Source organism: Aspergillus novofumigatus (assembly GCF_002847465.1).
Source record: "Aspergillus novofumigatus IBT 16806 chromosome Unknown P174scaffold_1, whole genome shotgun sequence".
In the NCBI taxonomy this organism is placed as follows: domain Eukaryota; kingdom Fungi; phylum Ascomycota; class Eurotiomycetes; order Eurotiales; family Aspergillaceae; genus Aspergillus; species Aspergillus novofumigatus.
The window spans coordinates 2,061,157-2,075,643 of record NW_020194274.1 but is presented as its reverse complement, the minus strand read 5'-3'; the positions used below and the strand labels follow the sequence as shown (position 1 = coordinate 2,075,643).

The window sequence follows — 14,487 nt, the reverse complement described above, 5'->3', positions numbered from 1 at the left end:
ATGCATGTATGATGAAAGGCCGTGTGGGGCTTGCAAGTCGGGGTAATAATCCTTTGTTTACCTATCTACGGACTACCTCATTATCAGCTTCACCGATTACCAGTTGATCGCTCAGCAAGTGATTTGCTTTGAGAGAATTTCGCAAAGAGATTGCAAATCTCTATGTCATTTCAACGTTGGCATCATCTATCATGTATATGAACATGGTTAGGAAAAGCTTCTATGGTGCACGAGACGCCTTCTAAGTAACGCTCAACCTTTCTTCTCACCAATCGGAAACTCAAAACTGGAAATGGTTTGCCTGCGACTCTTACAGTCAGGGTGCTCAATGCTCTCCTCTCAGAACCAGCGCTCGTTATGACGCCGATCGTCTTTACTTTCCTCGCCCGGATGGAAGAATCGCAAACGACCAGATCTACCGTTAGATGTTCTTCGATGAGTGCGCAACTCGACATCACGCATTGGATTCCGGCGTTGGTGGCGTTCCCGGCCCTCTGCTAAAATGCGCTCGCCTGCTTCTGAGATGATACGTGTACCGTCTTGGATGATTCGCGGACGGTGGCGGTTGGTCTCCTGATGCCGCTGCCTCACCCTTCCGGGATAAGGAGAATGAACTAGTGGATGTGGACTGCTATCTCTCGAATGGCTCGCCCCGTGGCTCGTGTTATCGCCGTCTCTTGCAAAACCGTTGCTGCGTCCATAGGCTCGATGAGTTGGCGCTCTTGCGTCGATAGATTCTCCTTGATGGAATGCAGCAGAACGGTTACGCGCCCTGATGCTGTTTACGTTCGTTTCATATTCAACGTCGCTGGAGAAACGAACTTGCCGAGTTTCTGCACTCCTGCGCTCTCTGTCTTGCGATGCAGCCGGGTCATTGTGAATGTCAACTACACAGTTTAGCCCTCGGCGTGGGCTCCGTTGCACCGGCTCACGTTCAATAACAGGTGTTCGTTCCCGGGGAGGTCGTTGCTCTTGCGACGGGTGTCGTGATCGAGCCTGGCGGGGTATTTCAACGGCGTCATTTGCTTGCTCCCTGTCGATCGAGATCGGAGTTCTTCCTGTTCGTGGTGAAATGCATCGGATTCGGGCCGAATCTGGCCGCTCGTTGCGCGGTGTCCGCTCCTCGACCTCCGGGAAGTCGACAACAATGGGACGAGGTGATCCCTGACGGCCGCGGAGCACGTGTAACGTCTCTCTGTCACTTGGCTCGGAAGACCTTCTGAAAATCGGGATTCGGAACGAAAATGACCGGCTTCGAGCTTGTGATGATCTCCCCGCCGGCGAAGGATGCCTATGTTCCTCCTGCCACCTTGTCTCACTGAGGTCCCTGGGCGCGATGGTTCTGATCCTCGGAGAAGCCATTCTTCTGGGACCGCTCGGCTGGGCCTGTCTAACGTGGTAGAATTCTCCGCGATCATACACTCGAGCGCGGTCGCAAGTTCCCCTGCCGTCGCTGAACAAGCATCTGTGGATCACTTTCCTCGTTCGAATTTCCATTGGATATACGTCAGTGTACTTCTCTATCAAGCACATTCCTTCTACCCTCCGCCGCAGTATTGAGTTGAAGGGCCCCCAAAGTCCTTGTGATGAGAAATGGGTATTTGATAAGTTCTCGGGCGAATTGTCAACCCAGAATGATGTTGAGCCTTGATATATAGGATCAGATATGCGCTCCAAATGCTATGACCGTATCGAGCGAGTATCTTGCTCGAAGGAAGGGCTAACAATGAACAAAAGTTGCACATTCTTGTAACAGACAAAGACGATAAGCACTTTGCTATTTTCAGTTGCAAGACAGGCGAAGATGCGAAACGGCATTGTCATCGATGAAAGACATGTGGCCGGAGTCATGAGTTCAAAGCACCTGATAATCAAAGGAAGAGAGAAAATGTAAGGAGAACCAACAAAGGATCCTCGGGTTTATTGAACATGAAGACACAGACAAGCGGCTCCTTTTATTGTTCTACGGAGAGATGAGAAACATCGGGCGTCTTGAAGCCTGAGGACTGAGATACATATAAGCATTTTCATCCACAAATGACGAAAACTTGTAAGAGCAGGGTAGATCATGCGGCGGAAGAACCCTTGGAGTCTTCCAGGCACATATGCGGGCTAGTCTACGGCTGCAGCCTAAGGCGAGTCTATTCGATGACTGTTTTCCAAGTCGCTCACAATTCGTGGCCATCGACCGTAGCCTCGTCAAGCAGTTTTGAGGGTTCCTGGTAAACCCTCGTAAAGAGAGACAATGAGGTGTGGCTGGTTTAGGTCAGGTCACAGGGGCGCAGTTGGAGTCAGCCGAACAGGTTGAAAACATCAAGACTAAGCGAAGAAAGCAATGAATATGAATAGTGACTAGAGGCAGATGACGAAAAAATGCTGCAACAAATTTCGTACAGATTTCCGAATCGAACAAAGATATCGAGGTTTGGCCCTGTTTCTTCCCTAAAGAGCCTCCTGATGCAGGTCCTGCGGCTAGACAACTTACAAGGGTTCCTGCAGACGAGTGGCTGTTCCCTTGCGGATAGTGATGTAATTCCAGGCAACCTCTGTTCCCCTGCTCTACTGCTAATTCCATTGTGTTTTCGCAACAATGCCTTACAGACCAGATCAGCCATTGAATTTCTTCGTAGATGATCGCAAAGATGTTGGTGATATCATGTTGGTGAGCTGAACAGAATGTGGCGCAGATGGTAGAGCACCAGCCACATCCATCCTGTCAAATCAAATTCATTGTGAAGTGTTGGATGTTGCAATCGCCAGTTCAAGCATCAATCCAACAGAGTCTGGAACTCAAGACCATATACTGCTCCGTACACTTATGCGCATCAATCGCCGCGCCACCAACATGATCGCAGGACTCTCAGCGTCCTTAGAGGATTGATGCCTGATCCCTTCGTTCATGTGGACAAGCAACCACAGAGCTGAAGAGGCATATGGAATTCGCCGCCACGTCCTGCTAGGTTCATTCCTTCCGAGGACGGCACGAGACGGGAGTTAAAAGTCTAAGCACGATAATTAGCGCAAGGCTCCCTCGCTATGCCCACTTTTCCATGAACTTTTCTTGGCCCCTGTCACGTTGGTAGAGTACGTCCAAGTTGAGCCGTTCGATCCCCTTCTGAAGTCCACCCAATTGTGACTCGAGCTCACTGAGCTTCTGGTCTTGTTCCACATCCAAAAGCGAGGTCTTAAATCGAGAATGTTCGCTCAGGGCAGATGCAAGAAGTTGAGAAGCTTGGTCACTTGGGATCAATCCAGCCACCAAGGGTAACTTAGCACCGACGCTAATATTGCGTAGGTACTCAACAATGTGCTGTTTCTTGTCAAAGAGAGCATTTTCGCCGCAATCATCTTTTCCTCCTTGCTCCTCTAGTTGGAACACGGACTCCACCGACAGACCAATGCGGCGCAGAACGCCCGCGATGGCCTGGAAATCTGAAGAATCCATGCGCTTCTCTGGAGCGGTAGGGATGGATAGCAACGGAGTAGAACGCCTCCTCATACTCAATGTATCTCGCCTTGAAGAAGGCTTTTCGGAAAACTGATTGCCTATTTCCGTCCTGTAGGCAGCTGTAAGAGCCTCTAGAGTCGCGCAATATGATTCGCGACTCTGCAGGAGCTCCCCAAGGCTGCCGATAGACGACGTCATGCCAACGATGGTATCCAGGATCTATGAGATGGTCAGCCATTGAATCGCGGATAGATTCCGACCAACAGTCCACCAACGTTTTCAAGCCTTTTGTGGGAGGCCATTCGCAGCTGACCATGGACATTCTGAAGTTCACGTAGTATGGGCTCATTGAATAACTGCCTTGTGGACATCTCGGCTAATATGTCAATCTCTGGGTACAAGGACTCTAGTTCATCACCCAGCGTCATCAAAGCCTCCTCTTCCGTTTCTGTTGCTCTGTCAACCGTATCTGCCCGGCCCGCTTTGACACTTTCAAGATACAGTCTGTCGAGGCGGCAGTGTATCTCGTCGGCCACGTATTCCGCAAGTAGGGAACCCAGTTCGGATGCTCTCTTGGTTATAGAGGCATCATCGGTAGTGACTTGTATTCCTGAAGCGCTTTGCTCCAGATCTGCAAGTATCTTGTCATCATCCTTTACCCTGACTGCCAGGACAGACAGGGTCTTTCTGCCATCGTTCGTTACTCTCTCCACTTCGGTTTTCAGGCTCGCTTCTAGCTCACGTGCAAGGTCACTAGACTTGGGAAACGTCAGTCCTGAATCGTTCAACAATACTCCGCATATTGGTTTGTTACTGAAGCTGCGATGTGTTGCCTTCCGCTTTCATGCTTTTGATGTAGCCGTTCTATGTCTCTCTGCTGTCGAATCCTTCGTTGTTCTTGCAGACCCGACTGTCTATTCAGAATTTCGAATTGTGAGTTCAGTATCTTCGTCCGTGCTTGGATCGCGGAGGTGGATGTCTTCAACGAATCGATCGCACTGCGCAGGTCTTCGTCCAAGAATGGTCGTGTCGCGGCAAGATCTGGATCGGATATGATGTTTTGCAAGGCGCCCGAATTCTCCAATGTTGTGAGTCTTTAGAATATACTATTAGCAACAATTGTCTATCGCTTCAAAATAGAGAGAATTATAATTCAACGGGGGTGAGGAATGGGGAACATACAGTGTAAGCTCCTCCTGCGAAAGCAGTGTGTCAGGTCCGAGGTGTTCCTCCACCCATTGAATGTTCTCAACATTCTTGTAGTTGTCGAACAAAGCCGACTCGACCTCATTCCGATTGATTGGAAGTTTGCGATCTTTGAGAGCGCCAATAACTCTGGCCGCTGGACTGACTGCGGTCTCCTTTTCCATTGTTTTGATATGCTGGGTGCGGAAGAGCGAACCGTCGTGGAATCGCGCTTAAGCTTCACTCCTAAGTACCTCCGTACCATGGCTGTACTTCCACCCTACGACACAACTTCCAGGACAATCTTGTCCGTAGACTGCATTTTCGTTTTCCTTTAATGATAACATAGTTTATTTTTTCGACTTCCTTGCGGATCTCTCATCATCAAGTACGATGCCAAAGCTATTAATTGCAATTGAACTGTCTTTCCAACAATCAGTTGGGTAATCTAAAGCTTTAAAAGTATCTATTACAATCCCGCAACTCCAATCATGCTCATCTGCTAAAACATATTTATTCAAAACGGTATATCATCTAAAAAAACAATGAAACAGATGCCAGAAAGATGTCCGCGACTGAGTAAATTATTCGGCATGATTGCCCGAGTGGCCGCCCGACTCGCCTTCCACCTTGGGATAGTACCAAGTTGTAACAGCAATAATGACATACACAAGCACGCAGAGACCTCCCTCAAGGTAGTTGGACTTTCCGTCGCGCAAGAAATTTCCAACCACCAAGATTGACAGGACGACGAGGACGATCATAAAGATTTCGAAGTTGAGGCCCATGTCTTTGTCAAGGCACCAGCCCACAATGACTGCCAGTGGCGCGTTCAACAAAGCTGTCTGGATTGAAGGGCCGAGGCAGTGGAAGAGTGCGAAATTGATTTGATTGTCCCTAACAGACGTTAATTTGGCGGAGACGCAGCTGCATTCATCTCCAGGTCGGACTCACCAGGCTTCGTCGATAGCGGTCAGATGCTCTGCTGCTTTCTCGACCAGAGGAACCAAGATCAGACCCATAAAGTTATCAGAAACCCCTGTTTCAACAACGTACTCGATTTCTTCGACCAAGAAGACTGCTGACATGCATACGAACGTGAGTGAAAATGCTATAGCCACTAGACACTCGGTCAGAGTGAGCTTCGTGCGCTGCAATTCTTCCTCTCGATCCTCGTCGCGCTGCTCGTCATTCTCAAGGACCTCATCGAAAATACTGTGATGACTATGCAGATTATAGAACAGGAACCTGTGCAACCGCGTGAGTGGACTCGATCCTTAAAGGCAGCCCAAGAACGGAGGGGCTTACATAATAAAGGCGACGAGAAGAATAACAGAGGTAGATCGACTGATTACCAAAGTGGAATGATCCAAATCTTGTTGGGTGATGATCGCTTTGGTTGAACTCGAGCTTAGGGCCGCGTAGAAGGCGCTCGGAATCAACAGACCAAAACCTGCAACGAGCAGAAGCCCCGACCCGACCTCACTTACAGCTTCATGAAACGACTGTTCATGGCGTCTGATACCTCCAAAGAAGAAGCACAACCCCAAGCAAAGCAACAAATTCGCAAGAATCGAGCCCAGGATAGCGGCCTGGATGACTGGGATCAGGTTTCCCCCTTTATCATTGTGGATCAAAACCATGAAGAGTACGATCTCCACGACGGAACTCAGTGTTGTTTCCAACAGTACTCCGAGAACTTTGGGCAGCTTCTTTGCCAACTCTCCGCCTGCGAAGCCGAGCAAGTTTGCTGAAGGGACCATGGCAACATAATTCAAAGCGAAAATCCATATGTGAAGATCCTTCCGAGCGAAGTGTATGGCAATAGCGGCCGGGACGAAAGGCCAAAGGATGTTCACCAGCATCGAAAGTGTACAAGTGCTTTTGAAGCAGACCGCGAAAAAGTGGACTGGATGAAACCCACTGCGGCCACTCTCGCCAGCGGTGTCAACTCGAAATATTCCATGGCGGCGAGCACTCTTCTCGTTATGTGTAGGAAGTATGGACTGATCCTGCGATGACCCTGCTGGTTGGAAATGCCCCGACCTCAGGTCTCCGTTATTTACATCTTGCTGTACCCGTTCATTCTGAAATGAGGAGCTCCTATTGGCGCCCATGCTGATGCACGGAAGCCCACGCTCGCTTTCTCTGAAGCAATTTCAAAAGGGGAATCTCTCAATAACTTTGTGCGGACCAAACGTTTCTCCCCAGAGTGAGCGCTATTCTTTGCTTGCTTGATCTGTATGAGAGATGGAATGGAGCGAGGACAGGTAAACAAGAAGGAGAGAAAAATACGAAAAACGAAGCAGGCGAGGTTGAATTGGGCGGTTCAAGCAAAGTAAATGGCTGTCAACATAGGTTGATATTAGTGTTCCAAGGGTAATTTATGGTAACGCTCAAGCTAGGGAGTGTCCCTGACAGACAATGGTTCTTCGCAGTGACCCTCACACTAAATCAACTTGAGGGTAGTATATATAAAGAAATGTTACGAAAACAAATATTTTTGACGACCCCGGGATGGAGTTGTTGAAATAAGCCAAAACAGAGCTGAGGGTGAGCTGGCATTGTGGCGTTACGGCAGGGTTTTCGTACTCCCGTTGATAGACAAAACACGGAGTACCTAGGTAACTAACTAACCACAGTGGCTGGGCTTTGACTGGCCAGAGAGAGAACAAAAATTACCTATTGACGATGCTCGGTATGGCAGCAGGAGTAAGTGGGTATCAAGTTTCATTTTGATTTACGGAGGACAACCCAACTGCTGGCATTTCAAAGCAGCTAAAAGGGCTTGGCAAATGAAGCTATCGACCTCAAAGGCTTAGACCAGATATCTCATAGCTGGATTGTTTACTTTTTTCTCTTGGCTGGAAAAGGGGTTGTTGAGTTGTCTTCGTCGTTCAATAGTAATAATTACTGATGGTATTAGGTTTTGGCACTATTCATACGAGATACTCATTCAAGCTGCTGTAACAGAAGATAGCAAGCGTGTCTTTCGAAGCCACATAGCATATACCAGATGAATCCTGCAACATCTCATTATTATTATGATGAATAGCCTCTGTGCTCTGCACTATGTTTACCAGTACCCAAGTAGATAGCACCTAAGTGACTGTACCATGGATGGTCACTATTTGGTACCTGGGAGATATTAATTAGACACTGGGGCTAGCCTTCAGTGGGGAAGAAGTGGAATGTGGATATATCTTGCACAGCCACTGCAACTTGGTCCATTCCATCATCCTTGTATTATTTATCTACTTCGAGTACGGACTATTTACCGTCTAATAATCCGAGATCCATATTCGTCCATCTAGACACGACGGTACGTACGGAGTGGTCCCTTTACCCTTGGTTATTCATGTCATGGAAATACCAGGGGAAGTTCATTATTATTTTAATGATGGAGCTGTCTCAGAAGCATACTCCGTACATCGTTGCATCGACACAGACTGTCTTAAGACTCCCTTAGCAGCGGTACTCCCTACGGAGTGAGTACCCGGACTGTGGCAAGAACTTGCAGGTGTGGTGTTCCAACTGACATCATCAGGCTGGTGGATTATCTTGTCAAGAATGCCAGAGTCATGCATAGGGAGAGCATGATTCAATATATCGTATCCTATCTACTCCGTAGAAGTGGCACGATCCGATTCAGGACGCTGCTGTTGACAGGCACGTTGGCTCTCTGAAATGCACTAGTAGATCGTCTGCAGGGACCGCATTCACATATGGCAATCATCAGCGCCCGGATGATCATTATTATTGCTTATTTATCTACACCCTAGAATTCTACGCATTTTGATCGAGTCTAGAATCTGGATACATGAATAGATCGGGCTATTTTGGAGCAGGACTACTCTGTAAGTACCTAGGTACTACCGGAAATTGTAACTACTCCGATTGGGTGGAATCTTTGCGTGCTGTTAAGTCATGCATGCACTCAGGGTCCCCAAGGTCCGTTAAGGTCTCCGTATCTACCTCTGTAGATCATGGCCACGGGGTTTGGCTGGTGGTAGGTATATCAACGCTATCATCGGACATCTCAAGCTCTGAACCAAATCCTACGAGCTTGATTCCCCGAAGAAAAACTTCAACGATACCCTGCTACGGGACCTTTACGTACACGTTATAGTTGAGAATCCTGGAATATCGCATAACAAATAATGCACTTTCTCCATGGAGCTCTGGACTTTGAGGGAGAGTCAAAAACCTATATAAATGATACTTCTCTGTGAATCCACCATCATTTCGGACTCCCGTACGGAGTAGACTAAAAAGCTGATAACACCATAATCCTAAAACATCGCCTGGCGGCGACAGGCGGCTATTGTCGGGAGGGGGAGTTTTCTTGTTACGCGATTTTTTCTCATCTTGCGCACATCTGCTTTTCCTCATTCTCAATTCGGAGTTCAATCAAATACAGCTTGTTTGCCTTCTCATAAACTTCTCTCACTTGAATTAATTGAGCCCCGATATCCTGGTTTTTCTCTGGTCTTCCTGAGGCCATCGCTCATACAATGTCGTCCAAAACGTCCCCCGCCGTCCCTCCAGTGGCCCTTGATGCGATCACTCAACACATCGGCAATACTCCACTTGTGCGCTTAAATCGCGTACCACAGAGCCTTGGAATTGAAGCGACTGTATATGCGAAGTTGGAATACTTCAATGCCGGAGGTAGCGTGAAAGACAGAATCGCCTTGCGCATGATCGAAGAGGCGGAGAGATCGGGGCGCATCAAGCCTGGTGATACCCTGATTGAACCTACCAGTGGTAACACGTTAGTTGCGCCGTTTGCTTACCTTTTTCCCCCTCCGTAATAGTTGAGGGCATGGACTAACATTTCGCGTTGTCTTCAGCGGTATTGGATTAGCTCTTGTTGCTGCCGTCAAAGGTTTGTCTTTCTCTCCTTGGCGTTCTTGTTGGTAAATTACGATTCTCATAAATCCTCAAAGGCTACAAGACTATTATCACACTGCCCGAGAAGATGTCTGCTGAGAAAGTGTCCGTACTACGGGCTTTGAACGCTACCATCATCCGTACGCCTAACGAGGCTGCCTACGACTCCCCTGAATCCCATATCGGTGTCGCCAAACGTCTCGAGAAGGAGATCCCCAATGCGCATATCCTAGACCAATACGGAAACGTGAACAATCCATTAGCGCACGAGCTTGGCACTGCGGAAGAGATCTGGACTCAAACTAACGGCAAGATCAGTGCTATCGTCGCAGGTGCGGGTACCGGTGGCACTATCACCGGGCTGGCGCGAGGCCTGAAGAAGCACAACCCCAAGGTGAAAGTCATTGCGGCTGATCCCCACGGCTCTATCCTGGCTGTTCCGGCCAATCTGAACAAGGAGCATGAAAATGAGCCCTATAAAGTTGAAGGTATCGGGTATGATTTCATTCCGCAAGTGCTCGACCAGAGTGCCGTGGACAAGTGGTACAAGACTGGAGACAGGGAGTCATTCCAATACGCTCGGCGATTGATCGCCGAGGAAGGTCTTCTTGTTGGTGGGAGCAGTGGAAGCGCGATCTCAGCGCTGGTACAGGCCGCAAAAGATCACACCTTCAGCAAAGACGATGTAGTAGTTGTGATTCTGCCTGATAGTATCAGGAGTTATCTCACAAAGGTATCAATCCAGCCCCTGCCTACTTCTATTGGTCAAATCTGACAGTCATAGTTTGCCGACGACGACTGGCTCGCCGCAAATGATCTGCTGCCCTCGTTATCCTCCGAGACTACATTGGTATCGCAGAGTGTGCAACCACAGGCACCAAAGGATAAGTTCGCTGGAGCGAAGGTTAAATTCTTGAGACTGAAGCCCATCACAACCGTCCGGTCCAACATCCCATGTGAGAATGCGATCGAGATTATGCGCGATAGAGGATTCGATCAACTTCCCGTCCTTGCACCCTCTGGAAAGAAGCTTGTTGGACTGGTCACTTTGGGAAATATCCTCAGTCGGCTGACGCACGGACGCGCTACGAAGAAGAGCTTGGTGGCAGATGTCATGTTCGACTTCGGGAAGATCTCAGAGGTCGTCACCGACCCTAGGGACCTCGGTCTGGCGGAATCCAAGCTCAGTGGCGACCAACAGAACGGAGCTGATGTCCTACGGCCACAAGCCAAAAATCGCAAGTTCATGGAAATTACTATGGACACTCCTCTGAGCGTCCTCAACCGTTTCTTTGAATGGAACAGCGCCGCCATTGTCACTGAGAGGGACGAGCATGGAACGATGAGGCCCCTCGCGGTCGCAACCAAGGTCGATCTGCTCAACTGGATGCTCCATCACAATGAGAACTCTTCTTAATACGGGTCCTGTCCCGTTTTCTTACGATATTTTCACGTTTCAACGATGCGTATCATTAGGATGAGTCATTTGCTTCAGGGAGCTCAACCTCATCTCTCCTGATTTTGCGATATCAGTCTGCATTCGATTATATAGAGACATTCATCCATAGATTGGGTTCAACACGATCATGGGGGCCAGGGTACGGAGTTAATTGGGTTATTTTGAATTTTGAATACACGCATTGAATCAACCAATGACTGAATCTCGGACCCTGTTTTCCACCTCATTGTGGTGGTCACTAATTCGTAGGTTGTTATGATTCCATTCCATTCTCATTGATGCGGACACCCTGACGTAGGACTGACTTGCTTGTATCCCCGCATGTGTTTGCCTTTATCTTCACACTCTTTGACGTCAGGCGTTAACGTCGAAACCATGGCGCAAAATTCAGGGAGGATGAAAAGAATTTGTATCCCATTTGCGACCTTTGTTATTCTCTTCATAAGACTCGGACGAGCTTTGAGCTTAGAAACTACTTGTGTAAGATGTCGGGGTTCTTTACGTACCGAAACTTCTCTTTACAGGATACGCCTCCTTTGGATGGCAAGGTAGCCGTGGTGACGGTGAGTATATACTCATTTTGAAGAATGGATAGGATCTCAGTGATGGAACTACAAGGTGATGAATGCTGATGACTGTCGCTTCACAGGGAGGCCAAGCTGGCATAGGGGAAGGTGTGTAGCAACTTCCTATACCGATGGGTACCATATTAGTACTCATCCATATCTTATATTCATTTGGTTCAGAAATTGTTGCACAGTTACTCTTGCACAATGTTAGGAAAGTTTACATTGTAGCGCGAAGCAAGAGCAAGTACCTCAGAGCGCAAGAGATCTGGCGACAGCGCCATGGCATAGTTCTCAGCGAGAATGACGACAGGGTGGAATTCATTCAGTGCGACCTGGGGGACATCAAATCCGCCAAGGATGCAGCAGATGAGATTACGGCTAAGACTGACAGGCTGGACGTCTTGATATGCAATGCAGGTAAGCTTTTTCTCGCGCACTGCGCAGCCGCTTCGATTGCTGAAGTCTGCCAAAAGGATTGGGCGTGGCACCTCAATACAAGAGGTCACCTCAGAATATCGAGATCATCTTTGCTACTAATTGCGTCGGCCATCAGGTTCTGGCGACCCTTCTGCTTCCTCTTCTGAGACGCACAATAAACCAGGGCAAGGCACAGGAGGCTCGGATAGTCGTCACCAGCTCATCTTTTCATCAATTCTGCCGCAAACTAGATCTGAATTTGCTCACATCTCCAAATCGCCCCAAGCCTGCAATCGTCGACGGGCTATGGCGTTACGGTCGATCCAAGCTGGGTAACATTCTCTTCACAAGAGAACTTGCCCGTCGGCTCGAGCAGGGGACGGACCCCGCAGATAGACACATCTACGCCAATGTGTTCTTTCCAGGAAATATCGTCACCGAGCAGTGGAATTCCTGGGATGACTACTTTGGAAAAATAGGAGGCTATATAATGAGACGCCTGTTCTCACTGGTTGGACAGAGCACGCAGGATGGTGCTGCAACAGCCATTTATCTAGCTGCGAGCCAAGCAATTCGAGAGAATGGAACGCGTGGTCAATACTTCATACCTATTGCAACACCTTGCAAAACAACACCGATTGCTGCTGATACGAAGCTTGCTCGCGAACTTTGGGTGAGTCCTCTGTGCTGAGATACTTTCCGCTACTGTCAATTCGAAAAATCTTCTCACATAACTTCATCCTCTTATTTAGGACTGGATAAATGCCCGAGCGACAGAGACTCTAGGTTCAAACTGGCAGAGCGAGGCTGGCGTGGGTTCGTCCAATGGCATCTAGAGCCACAATAGCGAGGAGTCCTTCTATAGTCCTGCTAAATGAAGCCATCGTCCAGGTGGACCGCGCTGGAGTGACCGCAGGTCGCCCACCAGCTACTTTTATACTTCCCCAAAGGTGATCAGTCTGTTAAAAACGCCCGCAGAAGCAAGCCACACATTCATGAACCAGCATTCATAGGCATTTTCCGATCCATTCCTCCCATCTCCTCACACCGGCTCCAGTATTGCCCTCCTCATCACCTTTTACAGCTCCGCCAACGACGTCGACTTTCACACCTACTTCATCTTCTAGTAGTTTGAAGCTGAAAGTATCCTGCGCATCGATGCTGCCCAAGGTATCATCTTCGTCTTCAACCGTAGCAGTGTCCTCGCTGGCATTCATGAGCCCCTTGCTCTTGGATTTCCGGATCCTGTCGATCTCGGTTTCCAGTTTTTCACGAACAGAGCCTGGCGGCAAGGCGGTGAATAGGTCTTGTTTGTTGGCGGCCACGAGGACGGGGATTTCCGATGCTACCTTGGCGGAAGATTTGCCTTTTTTCAAAGCGCGTTTCTGAAGGGCGAGAAGAACATCGTGCAAATAGGATGCGGTATCTCTCAACGTGTCTTCCTCAGTCAAAGCTGCAGTGTCTACCATAAAAATGACAGCCCGCAGCTTTAATTTCTTGTCCTTCGCAGTAGCCATTGACACCAGTTCTGAAAGGCCCTGGGCCTCCCGTAGTTTCCCATGGCCAGGCGTATCCTTTAAGCGATATCTAACAGGATTTTTGGAAATATCCTTCACAGAATAATCATTGACGGAGCGGTAGCGATTTGATGCAGTCGGTACCGAGGCAGGGAGGCTGACGATGGCTGAGGTAGATGTTTGAGATGTGTGCGTGGTTTGGGTCGCTTTAGCCAACCGGGATGTCTTGCTTTCAAGCTATCAAGTAAGGTTAATGACCGTTGATTGAAAGGATAGCGTTCGCACGACAACTGCGAAGCCATTTTTAGAGAATACTAGTCTTACCAATGACAACAATGCGGTTTTTCCTGCCCCGCTAGGTCCGAGAAGCAGGAAATTGCTCAATGGCGGAGAGGCAACAGACTGGTAGAAGATGAAATGCAACAGAACAGGCAGTCCAAAAGCGATGAGAGTCGTGACTGCAATAGCGACGAGATTACCGTCCAAGAGGCTGGTGAAAATCCGCTCAGCCAGACCCCAATCCCCGTGGTCTGCCATCTCTGCTTATGGATGCTTATTTAGGAGGAGGAATAGTATCAACGAGTATTGTTTGAGGAAACAACGATCAAACCACTAAAATCATGAGAATAGTATCAGGTCAAAATGCGCACCATCTTCCACATAGAGCAACTTCCGAGCTATGCGTATTGCAGAATGGTCGAAGCTCCAGCTTGTTGCCAACAACCGCGGGTTCATTTGAGTAATCATGGCGCCACCGCATTTCCATTGGGACTTGATGCCTTAGCTGTTGGGTTCCCGCTCCTTATCGATATCGATTAGAGGCTTATCGATAAGGAGACTGGCATGTATCAGAACTATCCCTCTCTACAAGGGGTCAACATAGATACTCACATGCCTCCGGCATGTAGGGATGAGGGTTGCCTCTTGTTTATTGATTTGGTCATTGAATTTAGACCTTGCTTAGATCTCTAGCTATCCAGCCGCTTTTAGATTATTGTG

At 48.5% G+C, this 14,487-nt stretch overlaps 6 protein-coding genes across 6 annotated transcripts; 2 read left to right on the top strand and 4 right to left on the bottom strand.

The window, feature by feature from the left end:
* Positions 1-339: 339 nt before the first annotated feature.
* On the bottom strand, positions 340-1,497 carry P174DRAFT_363244 (putative RNA binding protein; the record flags this gene model as incomplete). Its single annotated transcript, XM_024821908.1, has 1 exon — positions 340-1,497. One exon carries the CDS (start codon positions 1,495-1,497, stop codon positions 340-342), a length of 1,158 nt encoding a protein of 385 aa, XP_024687190.1.
* A 1,537-nt stretch (positions 1,498-3,034) lies between these two features.
* On the bottom strand, positions 3,035-4,818 carry P174DRAFT_382236 (uncharacterized protein; the record flags this gene model as incomplete). The annotated part of the gene is made up of 4 exons (XM_024823108.1): positions 3,035-3,667; positions 3,709-4,206; positions 4,263-4,542; positions 4,631-4,818. The coding sequence occupies 4 exons, from the start codon at positions 4,816-4,818 to the stop codon at positions 3,035-3,037; spliced, it is 1,599 nt and encodes a 532-aa protein (XP_024687189.1).
* A 243-nt stretch (positions 4,819-5,061) lies between these two features.
* Positions 5,062-7,150, bottom strand: P174DRAFT_437013 (hydrogen/calcium exchanger domain-containing protein). Its single transcript, XM_024826181.1, has 3 exons — positions 5,942-7,150; positions 5,588-5,881; positions 5,062-5,530 (listed from the first exon to the last, which is right to left on the bottom strand). The coding sequence occupies exons 1-3, from the start codon at positions 6,748-6,750 to the stop codon at positions 5,218-5,220; spliced, it is 1,416 nt and encodes a 471-aa protein (XP_024687188.1). The 5' UTR covers positions 6,751-7,150; the 3' UTR covers positions 5,062-5,217.
* A 1,997-nt stretch (positions 7,151-9,147) lies between these two features.
* P174DRAFT_361661 (cystathionine beta-synthase CYS4) lies at positions 9,148-10,943 on the top strand (the record flags this gene model as incomplete). Its single annotated transcript, XM_024821800.1, has 4 exons — positions 9,148-9,407; positions 9,487-9,521; positions 9,583-10,259; positions 10,311-10,943. The coding sequence occupies 4 exons, from the start codon at positions 9,148-9,150 to the stop codon at positions 10,941-10,943; spliced, it is 1,605 nt and encodes a 534-aa protein (XP_024687187.1).
* Positions 10,944-11,207: 264 nt separating this feature from the next.
* P174DRAFT_22409 (putative short chain dehydrogenase/reductase) lies at positions 11,208-12,893 on the top strand. The gene is made up of 5 exons (XM_024821388.1): positions 11,208-11,548; positions 11,635-11,659; positions 11,732-11,971; positions 12,028-12,644; positions 12,724-12,893. The coding sequence occupies exons 1-5, from the start codon at positions 11,471-11,473 to the stop codon at positions 12,805-12,807; spliced, it is 1,044 nt and encodes a 347-aa protein (XP_024687186.1). The 5' UTR covers positions 11,208-11,470; the 3' UTR covers positions 12,808-12,893.
* An 85-nt stretch (positions 12,894-12,978) lies between these two features.
* P174DRAFT_416320 (signal recognition particle receptor subunit beta) lies at positions 12,979-14,025 on the bottom strand (the record flags this gene model as incomplete). Its single annotated transcript, XM_024824484.1, has 2 exons — positions 12,979-13,725; positions 13,813-14,025. The coding sequence occupies 2 exons, from the start codon at positions 14,023-14,025 to the stop codon at positions 12,979-12,981; spliced, it is 960 nt and encodes a 319-aa protein (XP_024687185.1).
* Between the last annotated feature and the right edge of the window lie 462 nt (positions 14,026-14,487).